Source organism: Borostomias antarcticus (assembly GCF_949987555.1).
Source record: "Borostomias antarcticus genome assembly, chromosome: 5".
In the NCBI taxonomy this organism is placed as follows: domain Eukaryota; kingdom Metazoa; phylum Chordata; class Actinopteri; order Stomiiformes; family Stomiidae; genus Borostomias; species Borostomias antarcticus.
The window spans coordinates 14,879,860-14,898,380 of record NC_140238.1 but is presented as its reverse complement, the minus strand read 5'-3'; the positions used below and the strand labels follow the sequence as shown (position 1 = coordinate 14,898,380).

The window sequence follows — 18,521 nt, the reverse complement described above, 5'->3', positions numbered from 1 at the left end:
AACAAAAAGGTGCCTTAATTTTAATTTGTGGGATAGGCAGGGGCGTTTTGTCAGCGAGACCAGGTACTGGCTGAGTAGGTACTGGAGGACTATAGGGTGCCTAAGCAGCGGAAGCAGGAAGAGCCGTCCCATGGGACCTTAATTCGGAAAAAAATAAGTAGGCCTACGATAGTCAATGGCGATAAACAAATAATAAATAATAAAACATAATTTTGCAAGTCAAGAAAGTCGCCGTTTGTCATAGCCTAATACTGTAAAGCAGTTATTCCAGAACGAGTTTAAAGTTAGGCTACTAGTCTGGCCATGTTGAGAGCTGCAGGAATGCGAAAGGAGAGTAGCATAGCCTAAGTCGGTTCTTTAAAGGACAATGCTCGTTTTTGACAACCTGGACCTTATTTACGACATATTATAAGACGTTTGACTCACCGAGATCACTTTGGTGTAGTTCGGAGGCATGTAGAAGAAATTTGAAATCCAGCGCGAGCCAGTATATCCATGTAATGGCGGTGGTGGGGGCACCGAGAATGCATTTTCTAAAAATCTATTTTCTGCCGCGAAACGGTTGTTTTCATCAATCTGTCTTTATGAATCGCTAGTTGTGCTTACATAGAGCATAGGCCTGTTGTGGTTGTTCACATGCCTCTGTAATATGATCTTTAGAAACATCTTTAGACACGAAATAGCTTCCTCACTTGCTCCAGCACGCATGTGGGGAAGCTATTTCGTTTCGAAAGACGTTTCTAAAGATCATATTACAGAGGCATGTGGACAACCACAACAGGCCTACGCTCTATGTAAGCAAAGTACATTGTCCTCTCTCCCTGACTAAAGTTGTTTTCAGACCAAAAAAGCGAATATGTTAAGTTAATTTCCGCGGCCAAACCTTTCACACCAAGCGCAGTACGAAAAATAGCGTTCCATGCATTCCAAACAGAATTTGCGGAAAATAAAAACGTCAATAATTTTCATTCAGTCATCACAAGCCAGATGCTCCACCGACCACTTTTGCACCTAGGCTACTTTTGCTACAAAGTGTCACAAATCAAATTGTATTCGGCGCTGCAATGTTGCATCCAACACATCGAAATAGCTGCAGTTGCAAAGGTCTATTGACTGGTTACCTGCAACGCGCGTGACAATTTCTTGAGCAGGATAGCCACTCCCAAAAAATAATGGTTCCATTTATCACTTTCCATTGATCACCAAGTTACTAGCGACTCACTACAGTAAAGGAAATGTTAAATGTGACGTGTCTGTCAGGCCAGAGAAATCCGCAGAAAATTGAAAACAAAAAAAAACAAAAAATCGCTTTTGGAACACGGAAATTTCGCGTTTGGTGTGAAGAGACTAATTGAGAAATATGGGTTTTGATTTGATTTGATTTTTTTCACAAGAATATTCGCGTTTGGTGTGAAAATACCTTAAACATGATAGCGTTAGTGCCCATGTTATTATCTCCATGGTTGCATGCTGTTACCTCAAGCTACATTCGCTGGCTAGACATCACCAGACTATATAACACCATTCGACTACAATAAAAGCTAGATTCTGTAGGCCGAGGGGAATCCAATGATGTCCACTTGATAATTCATAATGACCGCTCGATGAACTAGAATTAAGTCTACCAATTTCATTCCACTAATGTTACTCTAACATATGATGAGACGAGCATCCGGGTTGAGGCAAAAGAGTTTGTGTAGCGTTAAACAAACACACAGCATAATTACTTACAGTTTCTGCATAATTTCCATGGACAGTTGGTATTGCTTGATCATTCAGAATGAGTTTATCTGAAAATCCTGCATTGTACTGACCCAGGTTGGAAAAGCAATTGGGCAAAAAATGGCTAGCACACACTGCCAGTATTTTGCCAATTTCTGCGGGAAATTTATCCAATCGTCTCTGCTGTTCTTTAAGCTTGGGAGACGATCTGTGCTTCTTAGTACATCCAAGAACAGAGCATTTTCTGTGTGAAGACATTATGCTAGCTAGCGGGGGGTCCCCGACTGTGATGTAAAGTCACACGGGAGATTTGAATGGCTTGCAGGGACTGACTTTTTTTCTAATGTTTTCATTTTGGCTGACCACAACAAAATGACTAGGTTGTTTCACTTCATACTTTGTGTGTTAATATAGGCCCATCAGAGACTCAAATGTACATACAAAAACAATGAAAAAGTTTGTTTTGCAAAGGTGGACCCCTTTAAGGTCAGTTTTTCTCTTCCTGCTTTCGCTCAGGCACTCTATTGCTTTCCCGGTACCACCTGTCAGTACCGATAGGTTCCAATTCGCTTTTTTCACTGCAGCTGCCATATTGGTCAAGTCTGACGTAATTGGTGGGACGAATGCGGAAGTGCCCGTTGACTCCAATGTTAAAGGCTCACTATAAAAACACCTTCAAGAACCAAAATAGTCAAAATAACAGGCTGAATACATTATTGAGGTTACAAACTCCCGATTGTTTCCGATTTCAGATTCCGATTGTTTTTCTATGCTGTTGTTTTCACGTTTGGAAATACATGGAAGTGAATGCAGCTGTTAGTCAGTCTGTTATTTTGACTATTTTGGTTCTTGAGTGAACAATTATGTCAGACTTGACCAATATAGCAGCTGCGTGAATAAACCGCATAGCATCTACGCATGTGCGCCTGGTCTGTCATCATGTACAGTAACACCACTTGGAGATACTTTATATACAATCCGTTCCGCGATCCATGAATACTTACGACATGGTGAACATTTAACAGCTCATACCTTCAAGAGCTGGCTAGCTAACGTTAGCTAAATATTTAGATAAGTTCGTAGCAGTAAGCTAGTATCTAGACAGCAGCAGACTAGCTAAAGCTAGCAACAAGTTCATAGCCACAAAGTATTCTACTGTTACACATAGCCTAAGAGCTGACACTCGACTATTAGGCTAGCACTACACATAAAATATTCAGCTTGTAGCTATGTTAGCTAGCTCCTATGAACTTGTTACTAGCTTTAACTAGTCTGCATAGCCGCGTCTAGCTGCTAGCTACTGTAGCTGCTATGAACGTTAACTAGCTCATATTCACAGATTGCGGAACGGATCGGGTATCGAGTTCATGTGGTACAAAGTTCATATGCGCCAAATAGCATAGTTCATTGAAATCAACTGGTATAGCTAACAATGGCTAACAGTAGCTAACTTGCCTAGAAATACAAAGATGGGGCGAAAGTGGGGTTTTCGTGGTTTGTTTCAGGAATGTGATGTCGTCCTTGGCACCAAATCCTGGATTCCCAACATTTCCGATACAAATGGAACGCAGCATTAGAGCCGCAATGCAACGTTTCTTCATTTTATTTCATTTTTGATTTGTTTTGCTCACAGCAATTCATGATCATATTCAAACAATTTCATGATAAATTCATAGGCTACATCCCATGGTCGAAAAGGAGCAGGAAGAAGAAAAAAATCTTATCTTAGGTCTTCACAACCTGCTTAGTAGTCAATGCAAATGGTAGTCAACAAACAAATTACAAATGTCAAAAGATTTGCTTTTTTTCAATAGCTCCCAGGTAATGTGACCCAGTGACTCCAAAACAACATAGAATGTTATACTACATTGGCCAAATAGGACACAGTTCAGTTGATTGGATTTTAGTGGCTATTATATTTAGGTGGGCTAGCTTGCAGAAGCTAGCCCAACTTGTGATATTCCCACTATTTCTTTCTTTCTTTCTTTCTTTCTTTCTTTCTTATTCTAGTTCTCCCCAGTTTTTTTTACCCTTAACTACTTCTTCATACTTTGTGCTAGAAACTTCATTCAAACTTTAAAATGTTCATCATATTTCGCTCTTTAACGGATCCATTCAGATTTTGGATATTTTTTATAGTTATTTAGAAATATAACTTTTAATACTATTTTTTGTCTCATTGAAACTGCTTGAAACTGCTTTTGGAATGTTCAGAAACTATGTTTTTAGAGTGGTGGCAGCAGTTGCTTTGAAAATATTCAAACATTTTGTAAACTGCTGGCACTCCTACAGTTTTGACAGCTCACACACATATTATATATCAAAATGTTCACACAACTGTGCTGATTCATATAATGTAAGTATCTAAGCTGTGTGACTTACAGTTTTCACTATATGATGATTTTTTCGGCAACTGCACTCCCTATTGAAACGTATGGCGCTGCACTCTAGCTTTTGAGCTGCTAATTTTGCATTTTTACTTTTTCTAACTTGTCGTTATACCTACAGTTTTAACAGCTCATACACATATTATATATAGAAATGTTCACACAACTGTGCTGATTTGTACAATGTAAGTATATAAGCTGTGTGACTTACCGTTTTTGAGGTATGACGATTTGTTCGGTAACTGTGCTCCCCATTGAAACATATGATGCCGCACTAACTTTTGAGCTGCTAATTTTTAATTTTTACCCTTTTTCTAACTTGTCGCCATGCCTACAGTGTTTAAGCTATACGGACATATTATACATAGAAATGTTCTGCAAGTTCTCAGGATTCCTATGGTGTCAATATATAAGCTGTAACATTTATAGTTTTCACGATAGAGCTGTCTGAAGCGGACCATGTCTGGGATCAGAGTGTCAGTTGGGATTAGAGTGGTGGCAGCCTGTTGCTTTTTTTGAATTTGTGTGCATGTGCAGCCTCTCTTAAAGGTACAGGCACCCTTTTATAACTAATGTGGTAGCACAGAACTCAGCCAAAGTGGAATAGAGACACATGATCTTCACCGGTGGGGGCCGGTGGGTAGCCCGGAGAGGAGTACACCGTCCCTGACTGGCTATGACCAAAAGGGGCGGAGCCTCGCCACCACGCCACTATTCAAGCCACAGAACCCACTTTTCAGCCCCTGAGTGGGCTAGAGACACACAGTCTTCAATGGTGGAGACAGGTAGGTGGCCCAGAGAGGGGTACACTGTCCCCGACTGGCTCCGACCTGAGGGGGCGGAGTCTCACCACCACGCCACTATCCACGCCACGGGCCCCACAACTCAGCCCCTGTGTGGGCTAGAGACACATGGTCTTCACCGGTGCGGGCGGGTAGGTGGCCCGGAGAGGGGTACACTGTCCCTGACCAGCTCTGACCTGAGGGGGCGGAGTCTCACCACCACACCACTGTCCACGCTACGGACCCCACAATTCAGCCCCTGAGTGGGCTAGAGACGCACGGTCTTAGCCGGTGGGTGCATGGAGATTTCCCGGTCCGTAGTAGTTCTAGCAGTAGCTGTTACATACAGCTGCAGAAGCTAGCCCACCTCACATTTTCTCCAGGAAATGTACTTTCTAGTTTATATTAATATTTTAATTAAAAAATAATCTTTTTTTCAATAGCTCCCAGGTCACGTGATCCAGTGGCGATATTATAGGCTACTACATCAGACAAAGAGGACACATTTCAGTTGATTGGATTTTAGTGTCTATTCTAATTTATATTAATATTTTAAGAATAATAACAATAACACGTTATTTATATAGCACTTTTCATACAAAAAATGCAACTTAAAGTGCTTAATGTCAAATTCATACTTAATTCATCTCTTTATTTCAATAGGTCCCAGGTCACATGATCCATTGACTCCAAATCAATATGAAATGTGATACTGTACGTAGTGCACTAGGACCCAGTCAGGACCACTGTTTAGGAAAATGAGCACCCAGAACCATTGGCGTTGGGAGTAAAGGTGTAGTTTAAGTGAAATAGCTCTTGCAGGTTTTCTGAAACCGCGTTTGTAAGGAAGGACTCGTTGCCGATGCTGAGGGCAGAAAGAAAAGGTTTGTTAATATCATAGAAATAAACAATTTCTTTCTGTCCTCAGCGTCGGCAAGATAACCCACAAGAGCTATCTCACTTAAAGACGCCCCATGAAATAAAAAATGCATTTATTTCCATTTTGGATCACATCCTTGGTCATAGTGTGCACCTATTTAACAATATATGGCAGCATTTTTTACAATTTCAGCTTCGTTGTAATCTTATATCTAATCCTATGATTTTTTTCTTCTTGTAAAACAAAATCTCCCGAGGACTTACATCAGCAATGCAAGAGCAAGGTCAACCATATCTCATGGCATCCACCCGTCAATCAACACTATCTATTGAATCTGTCAGAAGTTGTTATAACCCGCTCACTTGTCAATGTTCCAATCAGATTCCTCTAAACAATGTCCCGCCCAAATAACCTGTTTGAGTCAGAAATACATCAATCAATCAATCAATCAAAGCTTTATTTGTATAGTGCATTTCATACACAGAGGCAACACAATGCGCTTTACAGAGAATAAGGGAGGTGGGCATATGTCCCACCCCTACATATTCCAGAGGGAAGCAAAAAAACAGTATCACCCAGGGGCCAGAAAAGTGAGCTGTAAAAATTCTTCCCTGTCCCCTCTCAACGAGGCAATCGAGCAAGTATGTTTGTCTAATGGCTAAGAACATTTATAAAGCAATACATTACATTAAATTACAAACTATGGAAGTTAGATGATCTCAAAAGTCAATTTCAGCTGGACTTTATGCTACACTGGTGCTCCCAGTCCCAAGGGATAGTGATCCTGACTGGGTCCTGATATTGATTTGGAGTAACTGGATCACATGACCTGGGAAGAAATGAATTTTGCATTAAAATATGAATATCAAATATGGAATATGTAGAGGTGGGTCGTATGCCCACCTCCCTTGTTCTCTGTAAAGCGCATTGTGTTGCCTCTGGGTATGAAATGCGCTACACAAATAAATCTTTGATTGATTGACTGATTGATTGATCAAATAGAATAGGCACTAAAATCCTATGAACTGAACTGTGTCCTATTTTTCCAATGAAGTATAATATTCTATGTTGTTTTGGAGTGACTGGGTCACGTGACCTGGGAGCTATTGAAAAAATAGAGATTTTGCATTACAATATTGATATAAAATATAATAGGCACTAAAATCCAATAAATTGAACTGTGTCCTATTTGTCCAATGTAGTACAATATCTGGCATTGAGTTGGAGTCACTGGGTCATGTGACATGGGAGCTATTGAAAAAAATATTTTGTGTAATTTGTTGACGGTCCCTTACCATTTGCATTGACTATTAAGCAGTTTGTGAAGACCATTGCATTGCGGCTCTAAACCCTGGGATGAGCTCAATCCCAGGTGTTCCCTTTCGGGGCTGCGTTACTATCTGGCTGGTATACCTAGTCCCTTGTAACATGGCAGCGAAGTCGCCAATCCAATTTCAGTCCGCCTGGTAAAAAATTAAAAATTCATCAATAAAGTGTAGCATAGAAATTTCAAAGGTACTCACAGATGCAGGAGAGTTGTGTCTTCCACAGCAGTGGGCTTTGAAAGCCAGCCGCTGCTAATAAAGATGTTTAATCTTTAGCTAAAACACAAGTTATATTTTGACTAAATTGATCGGCAGAAATCTTTTCTTCTGCGTTTCTGCCATTGAGTTCAATATGTTTCTGCTATGGGTGGTGAACCCCAAAATCACAGCTCTCGCTATCAGCCACTGCTGGTCAGAAGCTATTGTGCAACAAATAATATTGAGCCTAATGGCAGAAGAAGACAAGCTATTTCTGCTGATACATTTTGTAAAAATATGACCAGGCAGACTGAAAATGGATTAATGACTTAGCTGTTGCAAGGGACTGCATATACCAGCCAGATAGTAACACAGTCCTGAAAGGGGCTAAATCCCGGGTTGAAGTTGGGGAGATAAGATGATAAGACTGGCTGTCCGAATATCTTTCAAATATCCAGCTTGAAACCAACTTTACCAAACCAAAGGTCCAGGCCGGGAGCAGGGGGCAAGCAAGGCGGACAGAGGCAGGACCACAACAATTTTTAGCTGCTTCCATGTTGTTCTTTGTGGCATATACATGCTGCTAATGCTAGTGCAACACATTGGTGCTGGGGAAACATCCACTACCAAACTCACTTAAACACTCCACAGTGCACCCAAAGCAAATAAAATAGAAGACAGTCTGTCAGGGTTAATTTGAGTGTTTATACAGTAACAAAACCAATAAACTGGGTCAGAGGCAGAAATGAATTATCGCATTAGCGGCTTTAATAACTGAAAAATAACAGAAATAAATGAAACACAAACAGACAGACCACCATGCTTGTGGGCTACTTACTTCGGCGTCCTTCCTGCACAGTGTCGGGCTCAAACTTAGTCCAGCCCGGCACCACATCAGGTCTCCCCAAAGTTGCCGTTGACCCTGTGTCCACTAGGGCAGAGCAAGGCACCCCTTGCACTGAGGCCGTGACTCAGCAAGAGTCCCCAACAGAGGTGAGCCACCTCCACAACAGGTTCTCTCTCTCTTCAGCCATCTCCAAATAGGCCCACAACTCGCTGGAAGAGAACCTGTGTGCGACACAACTGCAAGCCAGCCTTGTGTCCACTCCTCCGTGGCCATCTTTGCAGCAAATTCCCTCAGGCGGCCCCTTTTCTCAAAACCCCTGCAAACACCATTGCAATGTCTTTCCACCATCTGCATGCTTCTTCCTCTTCCCTGTCCCTCACCTCCTCCATCTTCACTCTCACCTCCCCTCCAAAAAACTCCATCCCTGCACTAGCTAGCCAGCTAACTCACTCATAGCTACAGTAGTTCCTGTCAGGACTCCTCGTTTCGCCATCAAAGTTTTTACTTCTGACACCAGTGTAACAAAAACAATAAAATGGGTCAGAGGCAGAAATGAAACATCACATAAGCAGCTTTAAAAAACGGAAAAATAACAGAAATAAATGAAACACAAAAAGTGGGCTACTTCCTAGTGTCTTTAAGCATGGTGTGCACACCGGAAGAAGGTAAGGGCACACTGCACAGTACCTTTAATGCCCTCCTCTGCCAATCAATTCACTGGGTCGCTACATTACCCTCATTTTTTAAGTCAAACTATCTCAAAAAACCATTGAATCCTTCACTTTGTGGGGACCTATTTCTCTGTGGAAGTACGGTGTGACATTTATTTTGAAATTCCTTGAAAGAAATCTACCAGGCTAGGTTTCGGCTAGGTTCTCACTTTGAGTGTTTATACCACAATTTTTCAAGTCAAACTACAGTTGTCACTATGACAACTATAGTTTGACTGAAAATGTGTGGTATAAGCACGCAAATAACCCTACTAGGCTGTTGTTGTATTTTTGTGTTTAAGTGTGTTTGGTAGTGGATGCTACCCCGGTACCATTGCATTGAGCTAGCATTAGCAAAATGTGTATGCCCACAAGGACAGAATGGAATCAGCTGAAAAATGGTCTCCATCTATCAACAACATAATGGCTAGACATTATATCCCAAATTCCAAACTATCCCTTTAACTTTTGAAAATTACTTTTATTTTGAAAAGGCCTCCGCTGTTTGGTGTCAGCCTGGAACCTATTTGTTATTTGATGCTGGCTTGCAATTGCGTGATTTACTTGTGGTGAAAACATGCCACTGGGAATAGCCTAACCTAAATTAATTTCTCATGCCTCCAAATGTAGGTTTAAAATGAAGACTTCAATATTATTTTTTTGTTTTCTGGTTCTAGGTTTGAAGGTGAGTCAACAATATATCTATTATCAGGAACTTTTCACAGTTCAAATTTGAAAATGAAACTGTTATGTGACTTAAAATCAGTAATCAGTATACCTCATATTTTTTCTGTTGTTTAGGAGTCTGCAGGTGGTAAGTGCCCTTTCCGGTGATACTAATTCCTGTGATGTTATACTGGTACGTGTAACCACAATATTGTTCTTTTGTTATGGTTGTGAGCAAACAGTTGCAATATACATAATTGGACCTCTAGCTCCTAGCCCAATACAGCTTGTTATACAGTACTGTATTTAGGGGCCGGGCAACCCAACTCCCGGTCCCTCTTGTATTTGCCAATATTCTGAATCTTCTTCTTCTCCTTCTTCTTCCTAGGAAGTCTGACTTCCCATGCATGAAAAATCACCAGACTTTGCGCATAGGTCCAGTCCAATGCCAAAAGTTCTCAATTAGCATTGTGGGCCAATAGTTCTGATGGTGGCGCTACAGCAACCCTCTAAAGTTTAAAACCATAAAAAATTAGCTGTACATGCTATCCTTTTGCAACTACCACGGAAATGTAGGCCCAAGTGATCAGAAACGTCCATATGCCTCAAGCTGGCAGGAATTATGAAGTCTATCACCTATCCAAAGCCTTACTAAACCATACATACTGTACATACATACATAGAGTGGAATCTGGGATTTGAATTTGTTGCTGTGCATTTTTGACACTAGTTTGAAGGCTGCCACATACCTTATGTGTCATTACATTTGTTTGAGAATGTTCTTTTGTAGGACAAGAAGTTTTATTAGAAGGCTAAGCCAGTTAAGGCCAAACTGCCAGCTTTTCACTTGGCTCAACAAGAGCATTGGTTTCCAGTTGTCATTTCAAGCCTCAGGTGATGCAGAATAAACATGCTAATGCCTACTCAGACAGTTTGTACTGTTTGGATTTCAAACACATGATTTTAAAGATGGGCCTATTTTTTTATTTAACATTTTTTAAATAATTAGGGTCCGGACAGAGACCCTCATGTATTTGTCATTTGTCTTCTGCTTCTTCCTCTTCCTTTGCAAAATGCCAGGCCCCAACCCAGTGCTGAGCAGCAGCTCTAATTGCATTTTGGTTTTCATGTTTCAGAGAACTCAACAAAAGTATACTATGCTGTTCTAAGAGCCGAGGCAGGGGTGATCGACAAAATTATGGAACTACTTCCCACTTTTAAAGTGGGCAATCCTGTACAAGTTAATGGACTTACTGTTTCAACAGGTAAATGTTTATGTTAAACTGTAAATGTTTAGATGCATTAAAATATATAATCTGATAAATAATTATTTATTATTTATTTTACTGTCAGATACACACACATTAGCATGAAATACATTCACAGTACTGGACAACTTTTAAAATGTTTGTGTGCAGAATGTACAATGTCTGATGATAACTGATGGTCTAATGCTAATTTCTTTATCAGAATGTCGTTTTTTAGATAGCCAAACACAATGCAACTGCACACCTGGTAACGTCTGGAGTGATGACATCTGTGACTCTCTCACTGAGAGCTGCAATGTACAAAACATCTCTCTAATGTGTCTCCCCAAAGCAAGAGGTGGTGTATTACACTTTTACAGTGCGTGTAGTGTGTTTTAGTGTGTGTGTGTGCACACAAAACACAAAGTGAATGATTCTAGAAATGTCTAACAGAATTATGTTTTTCATATAGTCACCATCACTGGATATTTCTCCATGAAGGAAGCATATCATGACAGTTTCGCAGATCCAGAGTCTGAACAATTTCAAACTTTTGTTGGTGATTTTCTGCCAAAGGTATGAAGATACACAAACATACAGTATACTGTAAATGGCAATGGTTACCAATGACAACAATGATCAAGTTATCACAAGTCAAAAATATAATTACCCCAAGCAGCTGGATGGTTAGCTATATTGTCAAGTCTTAAACATGTAAATAATTTTTCTCTCAAAGATGAAAGCTGTGTATAGCACGTTCAGGAACTTTGACAGTCTAAGAGTTACACAGTTAAGGTAAATTGTGCTTGTTTACACATTTATTTGCTTTAGTGGTGCTCATGTTAACTAACTTGTAGACCTACTGACATCTTCGTCATAATTTTCCTTTGAATTCAAGGCATGGAAGTGTCATTGTTTATTTTGAATTGAATGTTAATAGTGTCCTCACATCTATTGATCTGGCAAAAAAATCATCAGAATTGCAGACAAAATTGAAAGTAGAAATGCAGTTGGAGACGAAAGGTAAGACTCACTAAATGTCATCTTACTGTATTACAAAGAGCATTGTACTGTATCTATGCTTTTTTGCCAAGAACAGCCTGGATTTACCATTATAAATTATGTTAAAACAATATTTAATGTGCTTATGTCCCTGCCCATCCTCTTGTGGTTTGTTCAGTTGTAGCCTATGTGACATTAATGTGTTGATATCTTTCCCAGGGTTGGTTGAGATAATAGTACCATCAAGCAAAGTGCGTTATCACTCTAAAGTAAATATAACCTGCAAAACGAATGAGGACATGGCACCAAAACGTTGGGAGCTGGTAAAAAACTATGAAGTATTTGAGGTGTCAAATGGTTCAGAGTCTGAGATATATTCAAAAAATAAGGAAATCATCGTTATCCTCAGCAAAATATCGGAAGTCTGGCAAGGTATGTGTCTAACGTCTGGAGGATTGGAGAGGTGAAAATTTATTTCAAATGTGACAGCTATAGAGTACATTTTGTTTCATGCCTTCACTGCTCTTAAAGTTCCTCGAATCCAGTTAAGTATATGTAGCATATATCTGGGTGCTGACCATAATTTAATGATTTAATTTTCTATAGGGCATTATTCATGCATCTTCCATACAACTTCATCAAATTTGACAATAGTTCACAAAGCCAGTGCGACACTGGATATAGCCCTCCTGCCTCATATTGAGATATACAGTGAAGCCCAATTCCCTCGATGTGAATCTCGTTCAGCGGAAACAGTGCCTGTCGCAGTTTACTGTGAAATTAAGAATAGCACTGAACATTATACTGTGAAATGGCATAATAGTGACAAGACGAGGAAAATTGCACCATATGGATTTACTCCAGTACAGTGTGAGTTTCTGTTCTTACCATAGCCATTCAATTCAGTTAATCTCCAAGCAAAAGTATATGAATTGTTTGCCGTTAAATCATGTCTTTTATTTGTCCACAGATAGAATACTATATTCAGCACAAACTAGTGTTGACTGTACAGATGAAAACAAAACACCAGTTGTTACATGCCAATTTACAAACACCAAAGGTCAAGAAAAAAATGCTACAGTCAATATGCATGTCATCTACTGTAGGTTCTAATACTATTTCCATATATTTTAATTAATTTAACTAATTTTCCATTTTCTTTATTGAAGGAACAGTAGATTACAATTTTTATGGACTATGTTGATATAAATCTTTATCCCCAATATTCCTAACAGACAATTCTGTGTACTGTAAAGAGGAATACCCCTGGCCAGACGCCAAGGCTGGCTGTGTTGCGGTGCTGAAATGTGAAGAGGGTATTGGGAGAGAACAGAGAAAATGTTTCGATGAAGGACAGTGGGAGAAGAAAGGAAGTTCCAATTGTGTCAATGTTGATCTGCATGGTATTCTCGGTGATGTACTGGTAAGATGTAACTTTAATTCATAGATTAGGCTATTTGTCCTGTTGTTGTGACTGTGACTGCCCTGAGCTCAGATTTGTGTGGTTATTGAATTTATTTTCTGCCATTACAGAACCTTGGGCTAGGACTTGGTTCAATTGTCCAAACTTCTCCTCGCTTATTTTCTCGTCTCAAGACTTCCACCAATAATTCAGAATCTATCAACTCTTATGCCAACTTGAATACATCAGTTAGCGTTCTCCAAGTACTTCTTAATGTTTCCAGAAACCAGAAATTCAATGAGTCTATATTGGATGTAAGTATTTGACTTACAGTGTGGTTCACCTACAGTAGGGGAGAGCGGGGCGCGTCAGACCATTTTTTGCCTTAAGCTTATTTATTTAAAAATTATTTCGGTTTTATTATGAATTTTGCTATACATGTATACCTATATCTGTTGGCTACAAAAGGACATCAAAACGAGGTTTCCAGCACTTACCAGTTTCTTGCAGTTTTGCCAAAAGTGGCGGATGTGAAAACGGTCCAACGCGCCTCATGGGTGAGGCGTGTTGGACCACGTAGTGGGACGCATTGGACCAATATAGTACATTGCCTTAAAAACCCATGCAAATAACATTATCTTCTGACAACTATATGTTATGTGCTACATACATGCTTTTTCACTACCTGCATGCATTATTTATACTGTTAGTTATTTATTATGTATAGGCCTAATAATGTCATGTTCTATACGATATTTGCTCCTATATTTAGTATTTTATCTTGTCTATTCAGAGTAATTCATTGGTTTCAGAATGATCTAATTCGAACTATTATTCTCATTGGTTGGTTTAGTCATGTGCCAGGTTAAAGGTGAGACATTCTGATCGCCATTGGTTACTCCGCACATGCAGCTCATGCTGCTACAAACACACGTGAACGCTACACACACATTGGGGACAGGATAAAAGAAGTTAAAGCATAAGTTAAATTATGAAGTTAAATCATAAAGCCCCAGACGAAGAAGAGTCTGACGCTAGCGTTTTGAAGTACACCAATTGTTTTAAATGGCCGATCACGCACCAAAAGCTTCCAGTGCGTTTGCGGCTTAACCCGTTCTAGCCATAATGAACCTATTAAAATCGTGATAAATGCACATGAATAGCCTATCTCAATTGCAAGTGAATAAAATACAGTATCCCAGTACCTAAAAAATGCAAAAATAAAACAAGTGGGGGTGTCTCACAATGTCACTAACTTGACTAAAGTCCCACAAATGCATGATCATTGAATGTGAGGCGCGTTGGACCACAGTGGTCCAAAGCGCCCCATCTACCAGAGGCTAGCTATCTGGCTAGCTGTCACTCAGTGGTATGTAGCATGAAACACGAAAATTATTCTATCTTATAGCCACTCAAACAGTGATTAAAATGATATATGTTTGGATTCTGTGACATGTATACACAAGGTATAAATCAAAAAACACTATCATAAAAAAAAATTAATTACATGGGGTAAAAATAGATGATCGCCAGGAAAATGTTTAAAGATTTTCAAATACTCCCGCCGACTTCAGGATAGGTTGACGTGACGTAGAGAGGTGTGTTCACCAAAATATGTCCTTGTAGCTACAACAGATCACCTTAAAAGCCCAGTGGTCCGACGCGCCTCATGCTCCAATGCGCCCCGCTCTCCCCTACCGTATGTCCTTCACCACAAAAGGCTATGATACATTTCAGTGTAAACCACTAAACCATTTTACCTTATTTTCAGGACTTCTTAGAATCATCCAGCAATCTTTTGAGTGATTCTCTTAAAGATTCTTGGACTTCTGAAGTAAAAAACGAAAGTACCATATCAGTTGCTGAAAGATATTTGGAATCTGTTGAAGGATTGGTTGGACATACAGCAATCAAAAGCCCAAAAATTGCAACCACACCAAATGTCGAACTCAGAGCCTGTGATCAAGACTGTAGTGTGTTCAATGTCAATGTCTCCATGAAGTCCAACAGTTCTGGGCTTGTAAAAACAGTGGGGTATAGATTTCTGAACATGTATTTACCAAACAAAGAGAAGAAAACTGAACCAAATGCCATTGTGGTGTCAATAATCGTGGAGGACAACAGCACAAAATCCAAAGGCCTCTCAATAGACTTCCAGTTGTCAAACCCAAGACCTCGCAACACAAACGTGGAGTGTGTGTTTTGGGATATTTCTAAAAGGAACTGGTCTACTGAAGGTTGTGAATGGTCTGGTCCTAATGGTGAAAATACAGCTATATGTATATGCAACCACTTGTCCGCCTTCACCCTTCTTATGGCAACGGAAGCAGTGAACCTGCCATTTATGGAAGAAATAACCTACCTGGGCCTGACTGTTTCAATCATTTCTCTCATTCTCTGCCTGGGAATAGAATGTCTGGTGTGGAATTCAATTGTGAAAACAAAGAACTTATATCTTCGCCAAACAGCCCACGTTAACATCTCTTTGTGCTTACTGGTAGCAGATGCCAGCTTTTTGGCCTCTGCCTTCCCAAAAGACATTTCTGAGAATTGGTGTCAGGTTTGTGTGATTCTAAAGCATTTCTTCTACCTGGCCACTTTTTTTTGGATGTTATGTCTGTGTTTAGTACTTCTTCATCAACTTATATTTGTATTTCATCCACTGAGAAAGAAGGTTTTTCTGGGATTCTCTTTTTTTCTTGGCTATTTTTGTCCCCTTGTAATTGTTGCAATTACCGTTATCACCTATGAAAATGGCACAAAGAACTCATACTACAACATAGAGAGCTGCTGGTTGATATATAAAGGAGTAATGGAAGGGTCAATTCATGCATTTCTTCTACCAATTGGCACAATTGTGATCATCAATGTGTTCTGTATGGTGGTGGTTGTCATGAAAATCTTGAATACCTCCATGGCTCAACACAACAATCGAGAAGATAAAGAAGTTGCCAAGGCTATCCTGAAGACAGTCATCTTCTTAACCCCACTCTTGGGAGTGACTTGGTTTTTGGGATTGTTTGTTTCGATGCTCGACCTCACAACAGGAATTCCTGCCTGGTTTGTCAATTATGCCTTCACCATACTGAACGCATTCCAGGTATGACTCCTCGTGGAATGCAATGATAGTCTTTATACACTGAAATGTATGTAAAGTTTATGATCTTGTAGTTGCAGGGTTAACACTTTTTATGATATTGCAGGGCCTCTTCATTTTGCTTATTACATGTGTAGGAGACCCAATGGTACAGTATCCACTCTACATAAACATATTGTAAAGAGTTGACTAATTACACATGAAAGGTCAGCAGACACTTCATACTGTTTTATTTCTTTTACAGGTTCGAGGTGCACTGCTGAAACGTTTTAGCACTATGGTGAGGTCACATGATGAATTCCATTGATTTCAATATAAAACCATAGAATATGTTAATTGACATTCTGTTTCCTGTCTTTCCTATCCCAGCGATCATCACAATCACAGTCATCAAGAAGTGAGAGCTCCACCATATCATCACTGAAGAAGTAACATTTTCTCCAATAATCTGGTTTCTTCCTTAAGATTTTAGTTAAGTTTAACCACAAATGATTACATCATAACTTAAAAGACATTGCCAAGGATAACACAGTCACAGACTTATTTCCATTGTGGACCTTGATGTGATGAAAGGTGGTGGAAGAGCAAATGGCTAATCAGCATCGAAAAAAAGCAAATCACAATTCTAGAATCACAAAGTAAACACCCTTCAACAATAACCCAATACAACAAGAGTAAAACTAACAAACAAGCAACAGCAACCACAGCAACATTACTTGGACTCTGTATTTACAGGCTGACGTTCCTATGATTCTATATTATCCATAGGCCAAGTTGATGTTAAAATCGGCTCTTTGATATTGTGAAACGGCAACATTTATTTAAATCTTCATGTATATTAAGGTATAATGTTGTATGGCATGTATTATTTAGGCTTAGTGATATAATATTATAAAATATATAAAACAGAATGGGAAATTCATATAAAAATGTCAGGCATGCCTATTGCTAGTGTGTTGTAATTGTCATTGCATGTACTGTAACATGTAGACTACTCTTCTATGTACCTCCTTCAACTGCAATTGGTGCATTGTAGACATGTACTGTATGCAAATCATTGTCAATAAATAATTAAGCATTATCTGTACTTTCTGTTACAAAGGCACCAAACAAGCCAAAACATTCCCACAAGAATTAAAACAAATCATTTTATCTTACAATATCAGCTTCACAATATGCCGTTAAGTTTTACATCATTGTAACCTAATTTACAGCAGGCTTTATATTGATTACCCCTTTGTGTGGCCTGTTGCAGTCCTGCTCTGCTCAGTCTCTTTTAGCAGATGCTCCCACTCCTCATCAGTGTCATCCAAGCGTACGCCTTTGAGCACTGCCATCTGGCGGTACTCCCTGCACTCTGTCTCTGCACTGCAACATGCAAGAATAACATAACCATTATATAATTCTCATTAGTTGTCAAAATTACATTGTAGAGAGTTATCAGCTTTGTCAAGGGTGGAAGCTAGATTTAAGAATGAAACGGTACATTAGAGCATGGCAACCATTGGTTATTCATTAGGCTACATCATCCCTATTTACTGTAACCTATGCAAGTCAAACTTTGGTCTGAGAGCACAAAAAATCTGTACAATTTAAATTACATACGTGTTAAGGAATCGAACACTATCACCATGTCCATAGATTTCTGCTATCCTTTTGGGCTTGTCACCAGAGCAATCCTCCTTATCAATGGGGGCAAGGATAGAATGGAGCAGACGCAGCACTCCAAGTCGTCCTGACTCAGCTGCAAAGTGGGCAGGTGTCCAGCCAGTATCAGTTCTCAAGCACGGTCTGGCCCCATTCTCAACGAGAATCCTGACCGTTTCTGTCTGTCCTGAGAAACAGGGGCTAAATGTGACATTACATTTTAGCACCAATAGGCCCATGAAACATCAATGTTAAGCCAGGGTGATTTAAAAAGTAGCCACTCTTAAATCACCAAAAGGAGGACATTTGGGTCCAGTCCAACTCAAACCCCTTTTAGAGTTCTAGTACCTTTGGCTGCTGCCCAGTGAAGGGGTGTCTTGCCGTTCCAGTCTATGTCTCTTTGATTGGGATTACACTTATTTTTCAACAGAATTTCCTGTACAAGATCAAAATCCCCAGCTGCGGCGGCCTGGTGCAACTCTGTCATTTCTGAAGGAAAGGTTGCTGAGCAACACTTAACAACACAAGGTCCAAATAAAACTTGAGTAGGTTACCAGTAGTACACGTTTGCCCTCTTGTGGCCAAGCAGTTCAATATTTTTTTCAACCT

At 39.7% G+C, this 18,521-nt stretch overlaps 2 protein-coding genes across 2 annotated transcripts; one reads left to right on the top strand and one right to left on the bottom strand.

The window, feature by feature from the left end:
* Positions 1 to 15,512: 15,512 nt before the first annotated feature.
* Positions 15,513 to 16,697, top strand: adgrf3a (adhesion G protein-coupled receptor F3a; the record flags this gene model as incomplete). The annotated part of the gene is made up of 3 exons (XM_084438943.1): positions 15,513 to 16,268; positions 16,372 to 16,413; positions 16,635 to 16,697. The coding sequence occupies 3 exons, from the start codon at positions 15,513 to 15,515 to the stop codon at positions 16,695 to 16,697; spliced, it is 861 nt and encodes a 286-aa protein (XP_084295069.1).
* On the bottom strand, positions 16,659 to 18,399 carry ankrd66 (ankyrin repeat domain 66; the record flags this gene model as incomplete). Its single annotated transcript, XM_084437734.1, has 3 exons — positions 16,659 to 17,633; positions 17,871 to 18,099; positions 18,261 to 18,399. 3 exons carry the CDS (start codon positions 18,397 to 18,399, stop codon positions 17,495 to 17,497), a joined length of 507 nt encoding a protein of 168 aa, XP_084293860.1. The 3' UTR covers positions 16,659 to 17,494.
* Positions 18,400 to 18,521: the final 122 nt, after the last annotated feature.